The sequence below is a fragment of the Adelges cooleyi genome, unplaced genomic scaffold, assembly GCF_023614345.1.
Source record: "Adelges cooleyi isolate 19-005CV unplaced genomic scaffold, UGA_ACOO_1.1 ACOO_flye_CR_arks_rails_tigmint_CR_PRNA_794, whole genome shotgun sequence".
Classification (NCBI taxonomy): domain Eukaryota; kingdom Metazoa; phylum Arthropoda; class Insecta; order Hemiptera; family Adelgidae; genus Adelges; species Adelges cooleyi.
Window position 1 is genome coordinate 27,375 of NW_026096507.1, and position 22,132 is coordinate 49,506.

The following is a 22,132-nucleotide window of genomic DNA, read 5'->3' on the forward strand; positions in this document are numbered from 1 at the left end:
ACTTCGCCTTTTACGACAGGTGTGAATCCCTTGGTAGAATTTTTTCTCCTGTTACCACAGGGATAAATAAGAAAACTGATCCGTATAAAATGTATAAGAAAGGTCGTTTTGATTATTGAAAACATGTTATTATATTGATTAGGATAAAAAGCTTCACAAAGATTTAATTTATTGGTATTGCTCCATACTATTGTCAATGGAAACGCTGAACGGAATAAAGTAAAATCAACTATTTGTCAAACTACTACAGGGTTAATAAGTGGGAAAACAAAGATAAGGTTAAATTTCTATCTATTTTGGCGAAAGACATTGCCAGTACTTTCTTGGAAAATTTAGAAGACAAAAATAATGATTGGGATTGGTTAGATTTAAAAAAAAGAATTCTTAGACGAATTTCAACCGATAGGGTATTAATTACACTGATTAAAAATAAACTTGAAACTAGAAGACAAAATGATCTAGAATAATAATAATACATTGGTCGTTATGATGTACACTAAAATTGGACAAGTTACTCTAATAAACTTTGAACATACTCTGAAAATTCCTTTGTATATGCCATAACAAACTCCAGCAGCATAACGACAATTCGTAATTTTTGACTTCCACATTTTTATTAAAGTGATAAAAATAAATGGGTTTTTTGAGTTTATTTGTATACTCCTCAAACGCTAAACTAGAAAAAAAGGAATAAAAACTATGTGTTCTGTAATATAGGCCGCATCTCTTTTGCTGCTTTTAGCCCGTACTCATAATGTGCTCACCTGTGTTGTGTTCAAGGATAAAATAAAGGTGACCAATAAATTATTACAAATCTTTCCAAAACTACCAAATTTTATTAGGCCAGGTTTTTTGAGTACATAAATGTCTGTTAATTTATTTATCGAGATGTAATGGAAGGTTGGGAATAGTTGGAACGGAATTAAATGGAATCATTGAAATAATATAGAAAAAATAATAATTATCATTAATTATTAATGGTATTTGCGAAGTAGCCATAGAAAGAAGAAAGAAAGCTAGAAATATATGGCTGTCCGACACTGAGAATGTGGAGAAGTTAGCAAGATTTAAAACGTGACAACGAGAAGCGAATTTTACATTAAGATGCGAAAAAAGAAAATATTTACAAATCATACTTCAAGAGGCAGAACAAGATTTTGCTAGTCATAATACAAGAGATCTATATAAAAAGGTAAACTTCTTAATTAAGGAATATAATCATCCGGAGATAGCTCTCGAAAATGATGATGGAACGCTAATCACTTCTAAAGAAGAGATAGCAAATAAATGGGCGAACTACTTTAATCAGCTATTGAACTGTAATACACCAGATAGTTTATTCCAATTTGAGAATATGGAAACTAATACAATCTATACTCCATGCATACCATACCTAATACAACGCTATGGTATAACTCATTGGGAAGTCACCGGATTGTGGTTTGGGGCCATAGGAACAGCTTCGTCGCTGCTAGTCTCATTCTTCAAAGCGAACGGTCTAGCAGTCGACGAACTGCGTAAGATGTGTCATTTAGTCCTGAAGAACGCATTGTATACTATCAATTTCCACCTATATTCTACGTAAATGTTGTATTTTTAAATTTTTATTCAATCGTCCATTTATTGTATTATTAGTCTTATTACTCATTTATTAATTTTTGTCTTAAAGAATCTATTTTTACCTGTGATACTATTATTACCATCAATGTTAAAAGAAAAATTGTGTTATGTACTATTGTATTGATCTAGTATGCTGTGTCTTATATGGCAACCTATGTTTTAGGCAGCCCACTTGATTTTTTTAAATAAAGTTGCTTCTCTCTCTCTACAGTCTGCCTAGAACCGAGTAAGGAGGAAATTTAGGAACAAATAAGAAACCTAAAGAACCATAAGGCACCCAGAGAAGACGGTGTTCCTGGAGAGTTACTTAAAAATATGGGAAACGGCTTGCTTGACTATGTGTCTGGACTAATAAAAGAAGTTTGGAAAAAAAAGAAATTCCAGAGCAGTGGGAAACAGCGATGATATATCCTATACACAAAAAGGGAGATAAGCAGTTGTGTGATAATTACAGAGGCATCGCTCTATTAAACGTTACTTATGAAGTTCTATCCAAATATATATTAAATAGAATTAAGCCGTGGGCTGAAGATATTTTAGGGGATTATCAAGCAGGTTTTAGACAAAATAGATCTACCACAGATCAGATATTTATATTGAAACAAATTTTCCAAAAAATGTGGGAGTTTGACAGAGAAGTACATGTATTATTTATCGATTTCAAGAAGGCGTATGATTGTATACATAGAGAATCTCTCTTAAATATACTAAGGCAGTTCAAATTACCCCAGAGATTAATTAACTTGGTAAAAGCAAACATCCTACATACGGAAATCAAGATCAAAATTGGCAATATTGTATCACAAGGGATACCAGTAACGACTGGGTTGAAACAAGGGGATGCTTTGTCACCCATACTATTTAATATAGCGTTAGAAAAGGTCATCGGGGAGGGCCATATTAAAGATAACGGAGTGCGTTTGGGTGGCTGCATAATAGGAGTATTGGCCTACGCAGACGACATAGTATTACTGGCGGAAAGTAAAGAAAATCTCATTGAGCAAGCGGGAAAACTATTAGATACGACCAAAAGAGTAGGTTTAGAAATAAATGCTAAAAAAACTGAGTATATGATCGTGCAGAGAAGAGAGGTCGCGGATCATGTTAACCCACTTTTAGAAGTTGGTCAGTACAAGTTTCAGATAGTGCAAGAGTTCAAATATTTGGGATCGATATTGACACAAAAAAACGATGAACTTACTGAAATAAAAGCGAGACTCCAATCCGGTAATAAATGTAACTACGGACTAAACAAGTTGTTAAAGGCGAGAACGATATCGAAGAGCCTCAAGATACAGCTCTGTATCGCACTCTCATCCGTCCAGTGGTGAAGTGTGGACATTACGGAAATCATAGCAAAACAGACGAATAGCAAATATTAAGACGAATCTTCGGACCGTGTAGAGATGAAATCACGGGGAAATGGAGAATTCGAAAAAACGAAGAGCTTAAACAGTTGTACCGAATGTCTGATATAATTAGAGAAACAAAAAAAAAGAGACTCCAATGGGCAGGACATGCATGGAGAAAAGAAGTAACTTTAATTCGGATGGTTCAATTTGAGACTCCGCAAGGAAAGAGACCTCTGGGGCGACCACGACTAAGATGGGAGGACCAAGTCAGGAAGGATGAACAAATGCTAAACCCAAATGCCATTTGGCATGACATAGCGATGGATAGGAGAAAGTGGCAAGATTTATGTTTGAACGTATGATCTTAATGGTCGATTACAAAGAAGAAGAAGAAAAATTACCCCCAGAGCTTTTAGCTTCGATATTGGTTTTACTCTAATGTGTTTTTTTTTTATCTGTATACTTGTAACTTTTTTAAAACTGGACCAATTCCTTCGAATAAAGCTACTCTATAAATTACAAATTTTATCTAGTTGGTACTTTAAAGGGGGGAGGGGTAAAAGTTGAAAAAGTTTACTTCTTCACCGTCAAAATTTGAAAAAAAAACCGTACGATTTTTTAAGTTAGAACTTAAACTGGCTTTAATTTCAAGAAAAAAAATCGGATCGAGTTGAAATTTATAAGAAATATTTATTTGGTATGCCCGCAAATGTCAGTTGTATCAAATTTAAACTATACCCATTTTCCACGCCCCTAGAGGAGTTCAGGTTTTTTAGTTTTTTTAGTTTTTTAGCCGTAATTTTAAGACTTTTAAGTTGAATATTTGTCAGAAGTTAGAACTCATATATATTTATAACATATTAAACGGCAATTCAATTCGGCAATACAGTTTTTATAATTTCCGGAAAACTGTGTTTTCGCAGATTGCGTATATTATACCAAAAAAAATTGAGATCTCATTGTATAAAAAAAATATAAAAAAAATTGTCATTTCTTATTAAACCCTATGACTAATCAATGTTGTAGAGTTAGATTTGTTTTGTTTTTGTGAACATTTTAAACTCGCGTTTTACATAGTATACAACTATTAACTAGTATAACTATTTTGTTATCGAAATACATTAAAGTCTAATCTAAGATTATTTGTTCCTAGTCTTACAATGACCATTATACATTTGCTTGATAAAATATATTTTGTGCATCATAGCCTAAAGTGTTCTCAATCTAAGTTCAAGGAGTTGTTAAAACCTGACGGGACACCCTGTATCGAATAGAGCGACACAGCCGTAGAAAACCATATTGTTGTACATTGGTTTCTACGCACAAATCGTAAAATATTATTTGAACTATTGCTAAATATCATGGTATACTGTAAGAAAACACACCAAAAAAACACAAAAATGGAAAAATATGTTTTTTTGCAACCATATTTTCGTACCTAATCCGAAAAAAATGTTCACAGGTTTTAAACTGGCAATTTTAATTTGATAAAACTTAGCCAATTTAAGGCGGATCGATTCGAACTTTTTTAAAAAAACATCGATTAGGCTTGCCTCACATGCCCTCAAACCCAAATGTCGACAACCCACCGCCCTCTGCGTTAGAACTTTATTTGTAATTACTAAAACGCATTTTTAGGGTTAAAGAGCTGAAATTTATTAGTTTGAATATCTTTATTACAAAACTACAATACAAAATAAACATAATTTTAATAATTAGAAATTCAGTCCTAGGTTTTTATCTAACATATTATAGCATATTATGTAAAAACAATTCTTTCTAGAAGTCTTTTTATAATGAAATAACTCCAAAGTTGCTCTAACACTAATAAATATGGATTAAAGAAATAAAATAATACAAATAAACAGAATTATTGTTAAATTATTTCATAAACTAAAATAAAATAAAATTTTTCTGATAAATGTCACAAACCTGCAAAATGTAATGTTTACTCAGAATACGTAACTACGTATATAAATATCAAATTTGACAAAAAGTCATCTGTGAAAAATCATTGATTTATGTCGTTTTCAATTGACTGATTCAATTTGAAATTCAGTTCGAGGATATTATTTTACATATCATACTACCTTTTTATAACGAAATAACCTAAAATTTGGCATCAATACTATAATTTATGGACTTTAAAGACTATCATAGGTTTTCAAAACTTGAAATTTGACCTAATCTAACCTAACCTAACCTAACATCTGAATCATTAATTCAGAGTACTCTTAATGTAGATTCTTGATATGTTAAAAACAGAATAAGAATTTAAATTTGAATGTTTGTTTGGTTCATATTGAAAAGTTGCAAAAAACGAGATACTACCGTTTTCGTTGGGGTAGTCGATATATATAAAAATGAATATCTGTCTGTTTGTTTGCCTTTATGCATTAGTACACCATTCATCCGATCGCCGTGAAACTTTGGGAAGTTGTTTAGTAAACTTCCGCGAACCTAACTGTCATAGTACTTTTCAAAAATTCTACCCCTAAAAATGGCCTCAAACACGAACTTTGTACTTTAAATACGAAATATTTTTCGTCGCTAAACCAAAATAAACACTCGGTTTGTAACCATGGTACCACACTTGAGCGAGTGGTAGGTGATGATTAAAGGAACAGGCCGATTCTATGTACCACGATTCTGGGAAAGCTTTTAACTGTTGGAATTAGATCTGGGACTGGGAATGGGGCCCTTGAGTAAGAGGAGGACATTATAAACGAAAAAAGGATCACAGAAACTCTGTTACGATGTTATCTGATAAAAGATAAGAGATTAGAGATGAAAAATGGGGGTGTAGATGGGGATGAAAGTGGGAATAGGGATGGGGGAATGGGAACCTCGGGCAACGCCGGGTTGGTACAGCTTGTTATATGATAAAAACCAAAAACTATTTCACGTAGTTCGTTTTTTTATAGTCTTAGAATATCGCCAACAAGTGTACGTTATAATAAAGGTTAAACTGGGTATTCGAAAAATTGTCACAGTCTAGAGGAGGGAGGGGGTAAAAACAAAAAAAATAAAAACAATATAAAAAAAAAAATTGTCCATTATATTGTTTTGCCACTCCTATTCAATTTTAGTTTGGTGCCACAGATCCGGTTTTATGATATACCGTGGAAATAATAAAAACAATTTTACTTTTTAGAATTACTACGAATGTTTAACGGCAACTGGGTGTTTTATTTTTTAAAAAAAAGGGACCAAAAAAACCTTCATCTTTTATTTCGAGTAATTAGTGTTGTAAGATATGGAAGACAAACAACGCGAATTCTATTTAATATGTCTTGATTAAACATATTTTAACATTTTACAAACATTCAGTTATTCGCCTATACGCTCTTATATTTTGTTGTTGCCATTATATTGAGGAGCTTTTACTAATCAATGTTGTAGAATTAGATCCGTTTTGTTTTTGAGAACACTTCATACTCGCGTTTTACATAGTATACAATTATTAACTAGTATAATTATTTTGTTATCGAAATACATTTAAGTCTAATCTAAGTTCATTTGTTACAATGACCTTCATAAATTTTGTAAAATGTTAATCTAAGTCTAATCTAAGTTTATTCTCAATCTAAATTCAAGGAGTTGTTAAAACCTGACGGGACACCCTGTATCGATAAGAGCAACACGAGCGTAGAAAAACATGTTGTACATTGGTTTTTACGCACTAATCGTAAAATATTATTTAAACTATTGCTAAAATCAATGTTTAATGTCTACTGTAAAAAACCTAATAAAAAAACACAAACACGGAAAATATGTTATTGTGCGCCCATATTTTCGTAGCTAATCCGAAAAAAAATTTGACAGGATTTAAACCGGCAATTTGAATTTGATACAACTTAGCCAATTCAAGCCGAATCATTCGAAATTTTTAAAAAAACATCGATTAGGCTTGCCTCACATGTGCTCAAACCCAAATGTCGACACCCTACCGCCCTATACGTTGGAACTATTTTTTTTATTACTAAAGCGCATTTCTATAAATGAATACGTAACTACGTATATATATATATATATCAAAATTGACAAAAAGTCATCTTTGAAAAATCAGTCGTTTTTGAAATGACTGATTCAATTTGAAATTCAGTTCAATGATAATATCTAACATATTATATTACATATCATATTAAAATTTTATAATGAAATATTGGCTCTACTATTAAATTTCTACTACTTTTTTTTTTAATTTATACTTTAAAGAACGACAATATCATATTACTTATTGAAAATTTTCATACTTAATCCACATTACTGAAATTATCATGAACCTTGACTTAATCTGTTCTATATAGCTAAACAATTTTAAATATTATCAATTAAAATAACGTTTGAGAAAATGGTAATATTTAAAATATCACTTTTTTCAAAAGAGACTTTTAAAAGTTTCTGCTATTTTGTTAGAGATTATAAACATACAGATTATATTGGGAGATTTTTAAAATCTCACCTCCCTTTAACTTGTTTCCGAAGCGGAAACAAATGACAACGACCTTAAAATATCATTGTATGTTAAAAACCAAAAAATATTTCACGTAGTCTTTTTTTTATAATCTTAGAATATCGCAAACAAGTCAGGTTAGTCTTGAAAACCTAGAGACCATGATTCTTTGTCGACATTAGTTGTACGTTATAATAATGCAAGCTTAAGCTGGATATTCGAAAAATGTTTACAGTACACAAATGAACACTATGTTTTACCTACTATGTAAATAGTGCAAAATTTAACGCACATTAAAATATCACACAAGTGTTTTTTTTGAAATTTAAAAATTGTTTTCTCGAATTGACTTCTAGGTAAGAATATTAGATTAACAATATTTTTACAATTTTTTGTAGTTCTACGATGTGATGATTTAAAAAACTATTATTTTTTTTTTTAAATTTTATTTAAATAAAATACAAATTTCACGGAAAGACACTTTGTCATGGTAAAATTTGATTTAGGAGTCTGAAACAATAAAAACCGTTCCTAAAGTAGTAGTTCTGTAGTACATTGAAGTGAGCCGTTTTTTTTTTTAAATAATCAGTAAGTCCACTGGTTATCAGAATCCTCCAGAGGTTGAAGTTCTAAACCGAAAAAGGACGAGGAGATATTATTAACAGTTTTGTGCTCATCGGTACTTTAAAAATCCCAAAAATGATTTGGTTTTATTGAGTTTTTAAAAATTATATGAAATCTTTTTGGATATACGTGAAAACCATAACATAAATATGATGTATATAAATTATTAAAAAACCTCGGCTAAAAAGGCCATTGGTCGACGTTTTTTAAGATAATTTCTGTGTTAAGTGATAACAAAATATAGTTTTTATGTATTAATTTAGACAAATTTGTTTAATATGCATTGGAATGCATACGCTTTACGTTGGAATGTTAATGCAATTGAATGTAATTTTCCATTTAATTGGAATTTTTATAAAAAAAAAAATGGGAAAATTTCACTTTGCTAACTGATGAAAACCACGTTGAACGAATAACTATAATATAATAATAATAATTATACAAATATTATCAAGAAATAATTTATTTTTTTTAAATTGCTTATACATTTATACTTAGATTTTTATTATTAGATAACACATAAAGAATTTTTTGCAAACATTTTTAGACAATTTGAATTATGGTTAAGAAATGTGTTTGTTGATTTTGGAATAAAGCGATAATTGTCTATTTATATCATCCCATTGATGTTATGAGTTGATCCAGTGCATTGAGTTCGTCACCACCGCCGCTTGATCCAGCGCTGGGTCCAGCGCTTGGTCCAGCGCTTGGTCCAGCGCTTGGTCCAGCGCTTGGTCCAGCGCTTGGTCCAGCGCTTGGTCCAGCGCTTGGTCCAGCGCTTGGTCCAGCGCTTGGTCCAACGTCTATTTCAGTTTTAAAGTACGTTTTTGTACGTTCTAAGATAAGTGAGAGTTCTGTGTAGGCGATGAAATGATCTGTTATACGACTAATGTCTGCATATACGCTAGTACTTACCAAGCCCATCATGTTACCATATCGTTGGCTAAACTCCATGCATGTATCACTGAAAAATTTTTTTCGTTCATCCCTTAACCCGCGCCCCTTTATTACATTGATGGCGTCTACTATTTGATGCACCGGCTTAGTCGATATCAAATACATTTTAAACTTGTCGTAAATGAGTTCTATTACAGGATCGATATTTTCGAAGTAACGTTTAATATCCCTCGGTGTCTTACTCGGAGTTATAAGATAATTTGATATACGACATATTCTTAATAACATCGAAATGCCTTCACTTTCGATCACGTTCATAACCCGTATAAATGCCTCGGCGTGACGTTCTTCGTTTACACAGTCCTGTACCACTGCGTCCAATTTTCGGTTTACGGCTAGACAGCAATAGGAGCCCTTTATAATAGCCATAAAATTGGTTGTATTTCCCACAATGGTTGCCAGCGCATCTCCAGTGAATAAAATGTTATGGCTCAAATCGTCAGTAACTGCAAAAGGTGGTGTCACATTGAATAGTGCATAATTTCTCACTCGAACATCCGGTGTAGTAAGACATCTTTTTTGTGGGGATTCGGTTTCGGGAGTGTAGCACGTATTGCCAAAAATTACCAAATTCATAAAGCTTGACTCGATTTGATACACAATTTGAATGGTTTCCAAATTTATTATCGTAAACATCAGATGGCAATGGCAATGGCGAATACCATACAGTGCGATAACAAAGATTTGGTAGAAAAACATTTTTAAAATTGTATTTGATATTTTTTGAAAACAAATTAAAACAAGTATCTGCGATAAAATGATCTTTGTTATAAAATAAAAGCTAATATTCTTTACAAAATTATAACTGTTCACTACAGAGTATGTTGTATCGACTGAATTGTTGTTATAACTTACGTGCCAATCCAAAACACTTTTTGCTGTTACATTAAATTTGTTTATAACGATAATATTGTTTGTAATTGGTAGGTTAGATTTTTTTGAAAAACTTGAACAAATAACAAGACAACGTTGGAGAGGTTACCATTTAAGTTTCAAAAAATAACTAAGATAGGAGGGGTTGCTGAGTTGTTTTTTTACTGTGTATAACTTTGCAGTATTCCTACATTTGGAATACTTTAAACAATACGTTATCGGTTGTACGAATAAACAAATGCACAAAAACATATTTTTGACGCTTTTATCGATACAGGGTATCCCATCAGTATATTGTAATAGCTCAAATGTAATATTCTCATATCTAATCTAATTAGATGGTTTCTCTTATTCGTCTTTAATGGGGCCTAGGAGCTCAGTTCAAGAATATGAACAATGGATAGGAAATAAATTAGACTTTTCTTTAAACCCGTTAAATCCCATTTTTGAATTTCAAAAATAATCCGGATCAGCGGTGCCGAACCTGCTCCTCAGAAAAGGGGGTGATAGCCTCCTTGTTATAGAGTGGAAGTGGTAGGATGGGTGGCCGGTTAATCATTAAAATAGACTGGACGATGATTTTTTTACCTAACCTCGCCTTGAGGTAAGTGTCCATTATATTATTTTGCCCCTCCTATTAAATTTTAGTTTTGTGCCACAGATCCGGTTTTATGATGCACCGTGAAAATAATAAAAGTTATTTTAAGAACTACTACGAATGTTAAACGGCAACTGGGTGTTTTATTTTTTTTAATAAAAATAAAAGGACCAAAAAACCCTTCATCATTTATTTCGAGTAATTAGTATTTTAAGATATGGAAGACGAACAACGCGACTTCTATTTAATATAGTATGTCTTGATTTAACATATTTTAACATTTTATGAACATTCAGTCATTTCTCTATAGGTTATTATATTTTGTTATTGTCTTTATATGGAGGACCTTTAACTAATCAATGTAGTAGAATTAGATCCGTTTTGTTTTTGTGAACATTTTATACACGCGTTTTACATAGTATACAATTATTAACTTGTATAATTATTTTGTTATCGAAATACATTAGAGTCTAATCTACGTTTTTTTGTTCATAGTCTTACAACGACCCTTATACATTTGTTTGATAAAATATTTTTTGTACATCATAGCCTAAAGAGTTCTCAATCTAAATTCAAGAAGGTGTTGATAAACCTGACGGGACACCCTGTATCGATAAGAGCAACACGAGCTTAGAAAAACATGTTGTTGTACATTGTTTTCTTCGCAAAAATCGTAAAATATTATTTGAACTATTGTTAAAATGATTTTTTACTGACTATGTAAAAAAACACACCAAAAAAAACACAAACATGGAAAAATATGTTATTGTGCGCCCATATTTTCGTAGCTAATCCGAAAAAAAATTTGACAGGTTTTAAACCGGCAATTTGAATTTGATATAACTTAGCCAATACAAGCCGGGTCAATTCGAAATTTTTTAAAAAACATCGATTAGGCTTGCCTCACATACCCTCAAACCCAAATGTCGACAACCCACCGCCCTCTGCGTACAATTTTTTTTTTTATTACTTAAGCGCATTTTTAAGGTTAAAGAGATGAAATGTATTAATATTAATGTAAATAACTTTCAGTTAAATCATTTTAATAAATAGAAATTCAGTCCGAGGATTTTATTTAACATATGTCAACATATTATGTAAAAACAAATCTTGGTAGAAGTCTTTTAAAAATGAAATAACCCAAAAAGTTGCTTTTAAACTAACAAATGTGGATTTTGAAGAAATAAAATAATACAAATAAACATAGAATTGTCATTAAATTATTTCACAAACTAGTATAATTTTTTAAAATAAACACAAATATTTCTGACAAATGTCACAAATCTTCAAAATGTAATTTTTACACAGAATACGTAACTACGTATATAAATACCAAATTTGACAAAAAGTCATCTTTGAAAAATCATTGACTTATGACTTTTTGAAACGACTAATTCTTACTTATTTTGTTATAGGAATACATTGAAGTCTAATCTAGATTAATTTGTTACAATGGCCCCCATAAATTTGCTTGATTAATTATATTTTGTGCATCATAGCATACAAAGATTTAGGTATCTAATTGATAAAAATTTAAAGTGTTCTCAATCTAAATTCAAGAAGGTGTTGATAAAACCTGACGGAACACCCTGTGATAAGAGCAATACGAGCTTAGAAAAACATGTTGGTTTACATTGGTTTCTTCGCAAAAATCGTAAAATATGAATTGAATTATTGCTAAAAAACAATTTTTACTGACTACTGTAAAAAACCCTAACAAAAAAACACCAACATGGAAATAAATGTTTTTGTGCGCCCGTATTTTCAAATTATAAAATGGAATGGTTATTAAATAGATGCTTTAAAAAATGTTTTTTAGCAATAGTTCAAATAATATTTTACGATTTGTGCGAAGAAACCAATGTACAACAACACGTTTTTATAAGTTCTTGTTGCTCTTATCGATACAGGGTGTCCCGTCAGGATTTAACTTCGCCTTCTTGAATTTAGATTAAGAACACTTAGGGCTATGATGCACAAAATATATTTTATCGAGCAAAATTATGAAGGTCATGAACTTAGATTAGACTTTAATGTATTTCGATAACAAAATAAGAATACAAGTTAATAATTGTACAACGCGAGTATGAAGTGTTCACAAAAACAAAACGGACCTAATTCTAAAACTTCGATTAGTCAAAGCTTCTCCACATTAAGTTAATAACAATATATAATAGCCTATAGGGAAATAACTGAATGTTTGTAAACTGTTAAAATATGTTAAATCAAGACTATTAAATAGAAGTCGCGTTGTTCGTCTTCCATATCTTAAAATACTAATTACTCGAAATAAAAGATGATGGGTTTTTTGATCCTTTTATTTATTAAAAATAAAATAATAAACCCAGTTGCCGTTTAACTTCCTGAAGTAATTCTTTTATGTTAAATCTATTTTATTATTTTTGCGGTAAATCATAAAATCTGAATCAGTGGCGACAAACTTAAATGTATAAGAAAGGGCAAAAAAATATTATTGGCATCCACCTCAAGGTAAAAACATCATGGTCGAGTTTATTTTCATGACTTACTGGCCACCCACCCTCCCCGAGGAGCAGGTTCGGCACCAATAATTTGGATTGTTTCATAGGACTGAAGGGTTTGGATATTTGACTATTTTGCTGCGCCCCATAACTGAATGCCGTAAGTCGTAGAAGGCCGAATTAATTGCTTATAAATAAGGAGTTTTGTAATAATGGCTGAAAAACTCTACATTGCTGTAAAACACGGGTTTGAAGGATATAATTCACTAACATTAAACAAATCGAAATTCATCATTGAATTACACTCTCGGGCTATACGGTCAAGGGGATTATTGTAACCATAGGACGTACGATGAGATGGAATTCCAAATGAGGGACAAAAACGCGATTGATATTGAGGAACATGAAAATTTAAGACAAGATATCATACCATTTACTAATTTAGACAAAAAACATATATCAGCGCACCTACGTCTATTAACGAAAGAGAATCTACATTAAGAGTACTCTGAATTATTGATAAAGATGTAAGGTTAGGTTACGTCAAATTTCAAGTGAAAAATCATAAAAGTCTTCAAAGTTCACAAATTTTAGTATTAAAGCCAAATTTTCGTTATTTCATTATAAAAATGTAATATGATAAGTAAAATAATATCCTCGAACTGAATTTCAAATTGAATCAGTCATTTCAAAAACGACATAAGTCAATGTTTTTTCAAAGATGACTTTTTGTCAAATTTGATATTCATATACGTAGTTACGTATTCTGTGTAAACATTACATTTTGCAGATTTGTGACATTTATCAGAAATATTTTATTTTTTTTTAGTTTATGAAATAATTTAATAATAATTCTGTGTTTATTGGTATTATTTTATTTCTTTAATATCCATATTTATTAGTGTTAGAGCAACTTTAGGGTTATTTCATTATAAAAAGACTTCTAGAAAGAATTGTTTTTACATAATATATTATAATATGTTAGATAAAAACCTAGGACTGAATTTCTAATTATTAAAATTATGTTTATTTTGTATTGTAGTTTTGTAATAAAGATATTAAAATTAATAAATTTCAGCTCTTTAACCCTAAAAATGCGTTTTAGTAATTACAAATAAAGTTCTAACGCAGAGGGCAGTGGGTTGTCGACATTTGGGTTTGAGGGCATGTGAGGCAAGCCTAATCGATGTTTTTTTAAAAAAGTTCGAATCGATCCGCCTTAAATTGGCTAAGTTTTATCAAATTAAAATTGCCAGTTTAAAACCTGTGAACATTTTTTTCGGATTAGGTACGAAAATATGGTTGCACAAAAACATATTTTTGTGTTTTTTTGGTGCGTTTTCTTACAGTATACAATAATATTTAGCAATAGTTCAAATAATATTTTACGATTTGTGCGTAGAAACCAATGTACAACAACATGTTTTTCTACGGCTGTGTCGCTCTTTTCGATACAGGGTGTCCCGTCAGGTTTTAACAACCCCTTGAATTTAGATTGAAAACACTTCAGGCTATGATGCACAAAATATATTTTATCAAGCAAATGTATAATGGTCATTGTAAGACTAGGAACAAATAAACTTAGATTAGACTTAAATGTATTTCGATAACAAAATTACTACACTAGTTAACAATTGTATACTATGTAAAACGCGTGTATAAAATGTTCACAAAAACAAAACGGACCTAATTCTACAACATTGATTAGTCAAAACTTCTCCACATAAAGTTAATAACAATATATAATAACCTATAGAGAAATGACTGAATGTTCATAAAATGTTAAAATATGTTAAATCAAGACATATTATATTAAATAGAATTCACGTTGTTTGTCTTCCATATCATAAAATACTAATTACTCGAAGTAAAAGATGAAGGTTTTTTTGGTCCCTTTTTTTTAAAAAATAAAATAAAACACCCAGTTGCCGTTTAACTTCCTGAAGTAATTCTTTTATGTTAAATCTATTTTATTATTTTTGCGGTATATCATAAAATCTGAATCAGTGGCGACAAACTAAAATGTATAAGAAAGGGCAAAAAAATATTATGGACACCTACCTCAAGGTAAAAAACATCATGGTCGAGTTTATTTTCATGACTTACTGGCCACCAATTTGGATTTTTTCATAGGAGTTCGAAACCAGAAAATTGGCTTTTCGGGTTTATAGAATAGCCTTATTTATTTTCTATTAATAGTTAATAGTCCTAGGCTTCATAAAAGACGAATAAGATAAACGAAATAATTTGAATATGAGAAGATGATTTATAGTTATTAAAATATACTGATGGGGTACTCTGTATCGATACGATATAAGCGATGAAAATAATGGTTTTGTGCATTTGTTCTTTCGTACAACCGATAAGGTATTGTTTAAAGTTTTTTATATGTCAGCATACCACATTGCCTTATACACTAAAGAAACTACTTAACATCACCAAAAACAATAATATGAAGACTAGGTCAAATTTCAAGTTTGAAAATCCATAATAGTCTTTGAAGTTTACAAATTTAGTATTAGAGCCAATATTTAAGTTATTTCATTATAAAATTGTAATATGACATTAGATAATATCCTCGAACTGAATTTCAAATTGAATCAGTCATTTCAAAAACGATATAAGTCAATGATTTTTCAAAGATGACTTATTGTCAAATTTGGTTTGAAAATATGGTCGCACAAAAACGTATTTTTCCATGTTTGTGTTTTGATTTTTTACTGTAGTCAGTAAAAAAAGGTTTTTCAGCATTAGTTCAAATAATATTAAACAATTTTTGCAAAGAAACCAATGTACAACAATACGTTTTTCTAAGCTTGTGTGCTATTATCGATACAGGGTGTCCCGTCAGGGTTTAACAACGCCTTCTTGAATATAGATTAAGAATACTTCAAATTTTCATCAATTTCAAATGAGTATTACTAAATCTTTTTTAAAAACTATTCTTAATAAAATGGTTATCTTGAAAATAAAACAAAAACGTAACAAAAAAAAAATTATATAAAAAGTAAAACAGCTAAGTGCAATAAAAACCGTGGTGCTTATAGCGTACATGAGTATAAATTATTAAAAAAAAAAAATCTTAAAAATATTCAATTAAATAAAAGTCATTTCATTTGTCAAATCTTCGAGGGCCACACTGTATATTTCTTCTGTCCGTGTGGAAGTATTCAAACTCCTCCTAAACAGTTGGGCAGATTTTTATGAAATTTTGTGTGCGCGATTAAGTTGATTCGAGAAAGGTTTAGATTCACAATTTGATCCAATCAACATCAGCGTTCTGGGGGTCTGTTCTTGAAACCATTAAACAATTATTCGTATATTTATTATAAAATTAATTGCATCATAGTTTGTATATACACCTAGAAACCAAGGAATATAAGGCAACATTTTATTGAAAATTTTGATCCATATGTGTGTATAGCCTACCACAGTTTATAAAACAATTGTCTTATACCCCTTGGTTCTTAGTGTCCTCAATTAATATGTTTATTGAGGTTAAATATAAATATTATAATTACAAAATGTAAAAAAACTTTTTGTTTGGAACACAGAACTTCAATAGTTATTAGAATAAAGGTAAAACTATTTAATACAGAAGTTGTATTAAAATAACTGTAGTTGTTAAAGTTTGCCTATGATAACAATTAGTTTCAACCAAATTTTAAAAAAAATTGGGTTAGGTTCATCATTTGGGAATTTGGTACAAGTAAATAGTAATAGTACAAGCAGATGGCGCCTCATCCAGAGAAATTAGGCGCCGTGTTATACTCGGGAGGGAAGCAGTCGCAGGCTTATACCAATTTTGAAAGACAGCCAAATATCTGCTGCTTAAGGCACTTATCTTTTCAGTGATGCTTTATATATATATATATATATATATATATATATATATATATATATATATATGGACACTCAAAGTGGAAGATGTAATACGTATAAACTCCTTAAAGATGTATAGGTCCCCTATAATTATAATTTAATTTTTTTGATTGTCCCGGAATTTGTAAGTCAAATTTTACTAATACCTTTTGACCGGGTGTGTAACTAACTGTTTTGTGTGTTCTATCGTAGTATTCTTTTTGTATCTTTTGTTCTTTTTCTATTAATTTTGGTGTTTCTTACATAATCTTTTGTAGTTGTTTGAGAGATTCTAGTCTATCAAAATTCGTATCTTCAGGTCAGATCTTATTTTCTAAAGGTTGATTTGCTTCTACTCCGAACACAAAAAAAATGGAGAAAAAAACAGGTAAATTATACAAATTCAATATAAAAATGTATTTTAGTCGTATGCGACGATTTCCATACATTTAAAGATAGTGAAAATTTTAATTTTAAACTGTGAGTACTTTACAAAATTTAAATATTGATAACACAAAGTAAAATAATTGTAGTGATAAGTTTCAGCGACGAATAGATAGTATAGAATAACATTTATAATAGATACAATACTTCCCTGTTTACTGCCGATAAAAGTATTTAACTAATAAAATAATAATAAATTAACAATTATTTAACAATAAATTCAAAAATTACAAATATTGCTATTCTTTAAATATTAAATTAAAAAAATGAAATAAAAACAATTATAATTATAATTAATTTAAAATTTTTCAAACTCTACAACACTGATTTTAAGTATTTTTTTAACAGTCCAACAAAACTTTACTTGATTTACTGAATTCTGACGTCTAAAACTTTTTCATTTATGCAACTTAAGTAAAATATTTTGGGTGGTAGGTTCGTGGTTTGATTTGATCCAATCCCTTTTTGATCAATCAAGTATACTATGTATACTTGGTAGGTATGTACATTGAAAATGATATAGAAACATGTAACATATTCTAGAAAAAACTTAAGCACTTATGGTTATATGTAATAAAATAAAAATAAAAACCCTTAACCATAAAAATTATATACTCTCCGCGAATACGTCGTATTTCGGCAACAATGTTGTCATCTTCGGCGCTCACGGCAGACTTTATTCGCGGAGAGTCTATAATTTTTATGGTTAAGGGTTTTTATTATTATTTTATATATCATATTGTTAAATATTAGAATAGAGGTCATAAAAAATTTGAGCAACATTTAAAAATCATATAACATAAATAAAATCTCAAATGCCTTCCACATTTTTATTTAAAATGGTATACATAAAAAACAAATACAAGTAGAATTAAAAATACCTAGTTGATTTAATATTAAATAGTATAATTTTTTTATTTGTATAATATGGATAGTAAATTAAAATCATAATAATTGGTTTTTGAAACATCATTGATAATGAAAATAAAAAATATTGAGTAGAACTTACTGAAATTGTTTACTGTTTTAGAACCAAATTTAAATACACTTTTTTTTGTTATTTACTTAATTATACACAACGAAACAAAAAATTTTTGATATTCATAAAACATGTATTACGAAGTGTTTTGTTTCTCAGGGTATTATTATTAGATTTCAATATTGTATATTAGGATGTATAGTCAACGCAAATATCTTAAATTAAAAAAATTAAATGTTATGGATTGGAAAATGTTTTAGAGTACAAAAAAGCACTGGGTTCTATGTACATTAGTTATGACGAATATGTATTTTTTTAAAGTTATTTAACACCTTTTCATATATTATAATGGTTATTATTACTAAAAATAACAAATAAATATGTATCTTAATTAAAAAATATCTAAATACTATAAATGATCTATTACGTTCTTAGTTCTATTTTAACATAACATCCGTTGATAAATTCCAGTGCTATGGTACACGACAATTTAAGATCCTTCGGAGTAAAGCATTTTTTTGATGGCGAAAAACGGTAGGACCTTACAAGAGTAGATATCGCAGTCTTCATTTGAAGCATTGCGTATTTCATTCCAATACAGTTTCTTGTGCCACCACTAAAAGGAATGTAAGTATAAGGATGACGACTGCGACATACGTCAGGTAAGAAGTTGTCAGGATTAAATTTTTCTGGATCCTTATAGCTTTGTGGATTTAAATGCAAACAATAAATGGGAAACGCAATAATTGTGTCTGTAACAAAATAATATTTGACAACTATTAATAAGGTTCTGTGAAGACATGTAATTTAAAAACATTTATTTTTTATTTTTAATAGGTTCTACCCGCCGGGATTAGATATTTTCCAATCATCATTTCGTTTTCTACTTGTCTGAGCACTAGAGGAACAGCTGGATAAAGTCGCATGGTTTCTTTGATAACGCGTTTTAAGTATTCCTTTTTTTGTAAATCCTCGTATGTAGGCGGTCTGTTTAAATTACCATCCGAAAATATTGAATTTATTTCTTGATATTCCTAGGGTCAAATATGATTAAATAATTTTAATTTTTAATAAATATGGAATTGTAACTTATTACAGAAATAATTACAATTTGTTGAACATCTTGATGATGAGCCAGCATAAATATAATTAATGAATTTGCTTTTGCAGTTGTTTCATGTCCCGCTTAAACAGAATTTTGGAAATAGTGCTTCTTATTGTAAGTAAAAAAATTATTTTTGGGGGTAGGGTTTTGATTTTGCGCTAACAACAGACTGGCTCAGTCTTAATAATACTATTTATTTGTTATTCATTAATTTTTATATTGAAAATTATTTTCTACTTTTCAGTTTATTTTACTACTTAAGCGTGTTTTTTAGTTATTTTAAACTATATTTTTTTATTTTCCACTTTTTAGTTCGATGTGCTTTAAAATTGTGTTTTTTTATTCTAGTACATATTTAATTCTAGTACATACGTGTCTCTATTACTTAAAAACTTCAGGTAAACAACAATGAATACACGCATGTACGTTCGGTTGCCTATCTCTTTTAGTTACATAGTTATATAGTAACATACAAACATACAAACATACAAACATACAAACATACAAACATACATACATACATACATACAAGTGAAGCTAATATAAGCGTGTTAAAAATAGATAGTATTATTGTGAAAAAAGTGTGGGGCGCTTTTCAAGAACTGATATATGTAGCACCCCACGCTTTTTTCACATTAATACTTTTATTTTTTATTAATTGATTTCTATATTGAAAATTATTTTCTACTTTTTAGTTTATTTTACTATTTAAGCGTGTTTCTTAGTTTTTTTTTTTTATCCTTAGAATAATTACTACCGGTGTAACTAGACTAAGTATAATAAATTGAAAATAAGTCATATTATAAATCTGAAAATTAAGCAAAATATGAATTAGAAACATTTAACTTACAGTGTTTTATGGCTCAAATCAATCTAAATTGCTGATGAATTCATATAGTTATACAGTGTGTACTTTTCAATGATATTTTGGTTCCACGGTTAACTACATAAAGTACTATACATTAAGTGTATTTAATTTTTGGTAGTAAAACTTACTTGTTGAAATACGAAAACCATGTTTTCGGTGCTGATGAAATTATATAGTTGTACAGTGTGTAAGTTTTAAACACAAATAGTACATTTCTGATAATCTGGTTCCTTATTTAAGTTTTTCTTGGAATTTAATTTAGTGTACATATTATTATGTCAAATAGTTTTTATTCCTACGGTTTCTCTTCGATAATAATTCTACAATAATTAAAAATATATAATAATTTATTAATTTTTAATATAAATGCAAATATTTTATACAAAATTTAATATTTTTCATTAATTTTTTTTCACATAATTAAATTTTTACTTTTAACTTCAAAATTTAACGAAACATATCATATAAAATTTAAATATAATATGTTTCGTTAAATTTTATTAACTTGAAACAATTGTTTTAATTAAATTTGGAAACTAGTGTTTGACAATCATTTATTTAAAACTGCCTAGTAGGAAATTTTTACATAATTAAATTATACATTTTTTAATTATTTTACCAAGCTAAAAAACGTTACGTAATAATACACAATAAACAACTTAACCTCTGAGAAGTGGTGCCTTTGAGAATCTCGTTGGCGGTTGAGCAGCGGTGTTAACACCGCTTCCTATTATGGCCCAAGAAAACATATTTTATTTTTTTACCTACTATGTTGATAATCTATCAACTAAAGAACAGGAAAATATACACAAGGTTGACCTCACATGTTTAAATGCATTGCATTCAGTAAAGGCGTAAAGGACTAAGGCGACAAATAATGGTCGTAAGATAATCTCAAATTTGAAGAACCATAATACATACACAATTATGTTTATTTTTTTTTTAAATAGTGTGAAATTGTAATTCTATTAATTTATTATTGTGTGTTAGTAATTTATGCAATAAGTTAAAGAAAGTTATTCCATTAGAATTAGCTGTAAACGTAATATTTTATTATGTTATGCATGTTGATATAATTATATCATATGGAATTACAAATATTTTATTAAAACTTAAAGTTTTCTATTATTTTTATTAATATACGCATTTATAATTTGTATATATATTTATACAGGTTGAAAATAGGTAGTTCAAGAAATTAATTCAATTTTTTCGGAAATTTACAAAAAAATGGTAAACCTATAAAATGTGTTTTAATAAAACAAACGATTTCATGTAGTTGCAACCCTGGTAGCCAAGAAAGTAGAAAATGAAACGACGATAGGAAAAAAAATTACACAGCCATTCATTTGATCGTATTCTTGTTATTTCAGCGCTTACTCTTATTACATTGAAGTATCAGAGGATATGAACAATTGGCTCCGTGTAGTTGATCATTCAAGTTATGACTGTCGTAACACTCAACGTTTGTGGATTAACCGAATATATGTTAGGTACATCCGTGTTGTTGGCACCAAAAATACTGTTAATAAGACTTTTAAATTTTTAAAAGTCATGTACAATACGGACAATATGCACTTGGTGGAAATAAAAAACGGATTAGTTGGTAAGGACAACACGAAAATAACTCGTTCTTTGAATAATATAAAAAAAAAACTTATTTATCTAATTAACTGATTTTTATCTATTAGCTCCAAAGTACAATGTTGCTTTATCATCTATGGATACGGCTGTAACCGAAGGTTATTTTTTTGGCAAAAGAATGGCCCCGTTGTCCCAAAAGATGAGAGAAAGCATTTTGGATGATGACTATAAAAACTACGATGGGGATCTTGGATATACATATCATTTCCTGGTATCGGGAGAATGTATAGAGGTTCAACTCGCCCAACCGTATGTGCTCAGTTCAATGAGG

The 22,132-nt window shown here is 29.6% G+C and overlaps 1 protein-coding gene across 1 annotated transcript; it reads right to left on the reverse strand.

Moving 5' to 3' along the window:
• Window positions 1-18,734: 18,734 nt before the first annotated feature.
• LOC126845496 (cytochrome P450 4c21-like) lies at window positions 18,735-19,385 on the reverse strand. Its single transcript, XM_050584141.1, has 4 exons — window positions 19,353-19,385; window positions 19,089-19,278; window positions 18,902-18,996; window positions 18,735-18,860 (listed from the first exon to the last, which is right to left on the reverse strand). Exons 1-4 carry the CDS (start codon window positions 19,383-19,385, stop codon window positions 18,735-18,737), a joined length of 444 nt encoding a protein of 147 aa, XP_050440098.1.
• Between the last annotated feature and the right edge of the window lie 2,747 nt (window positions 19,386-22,132).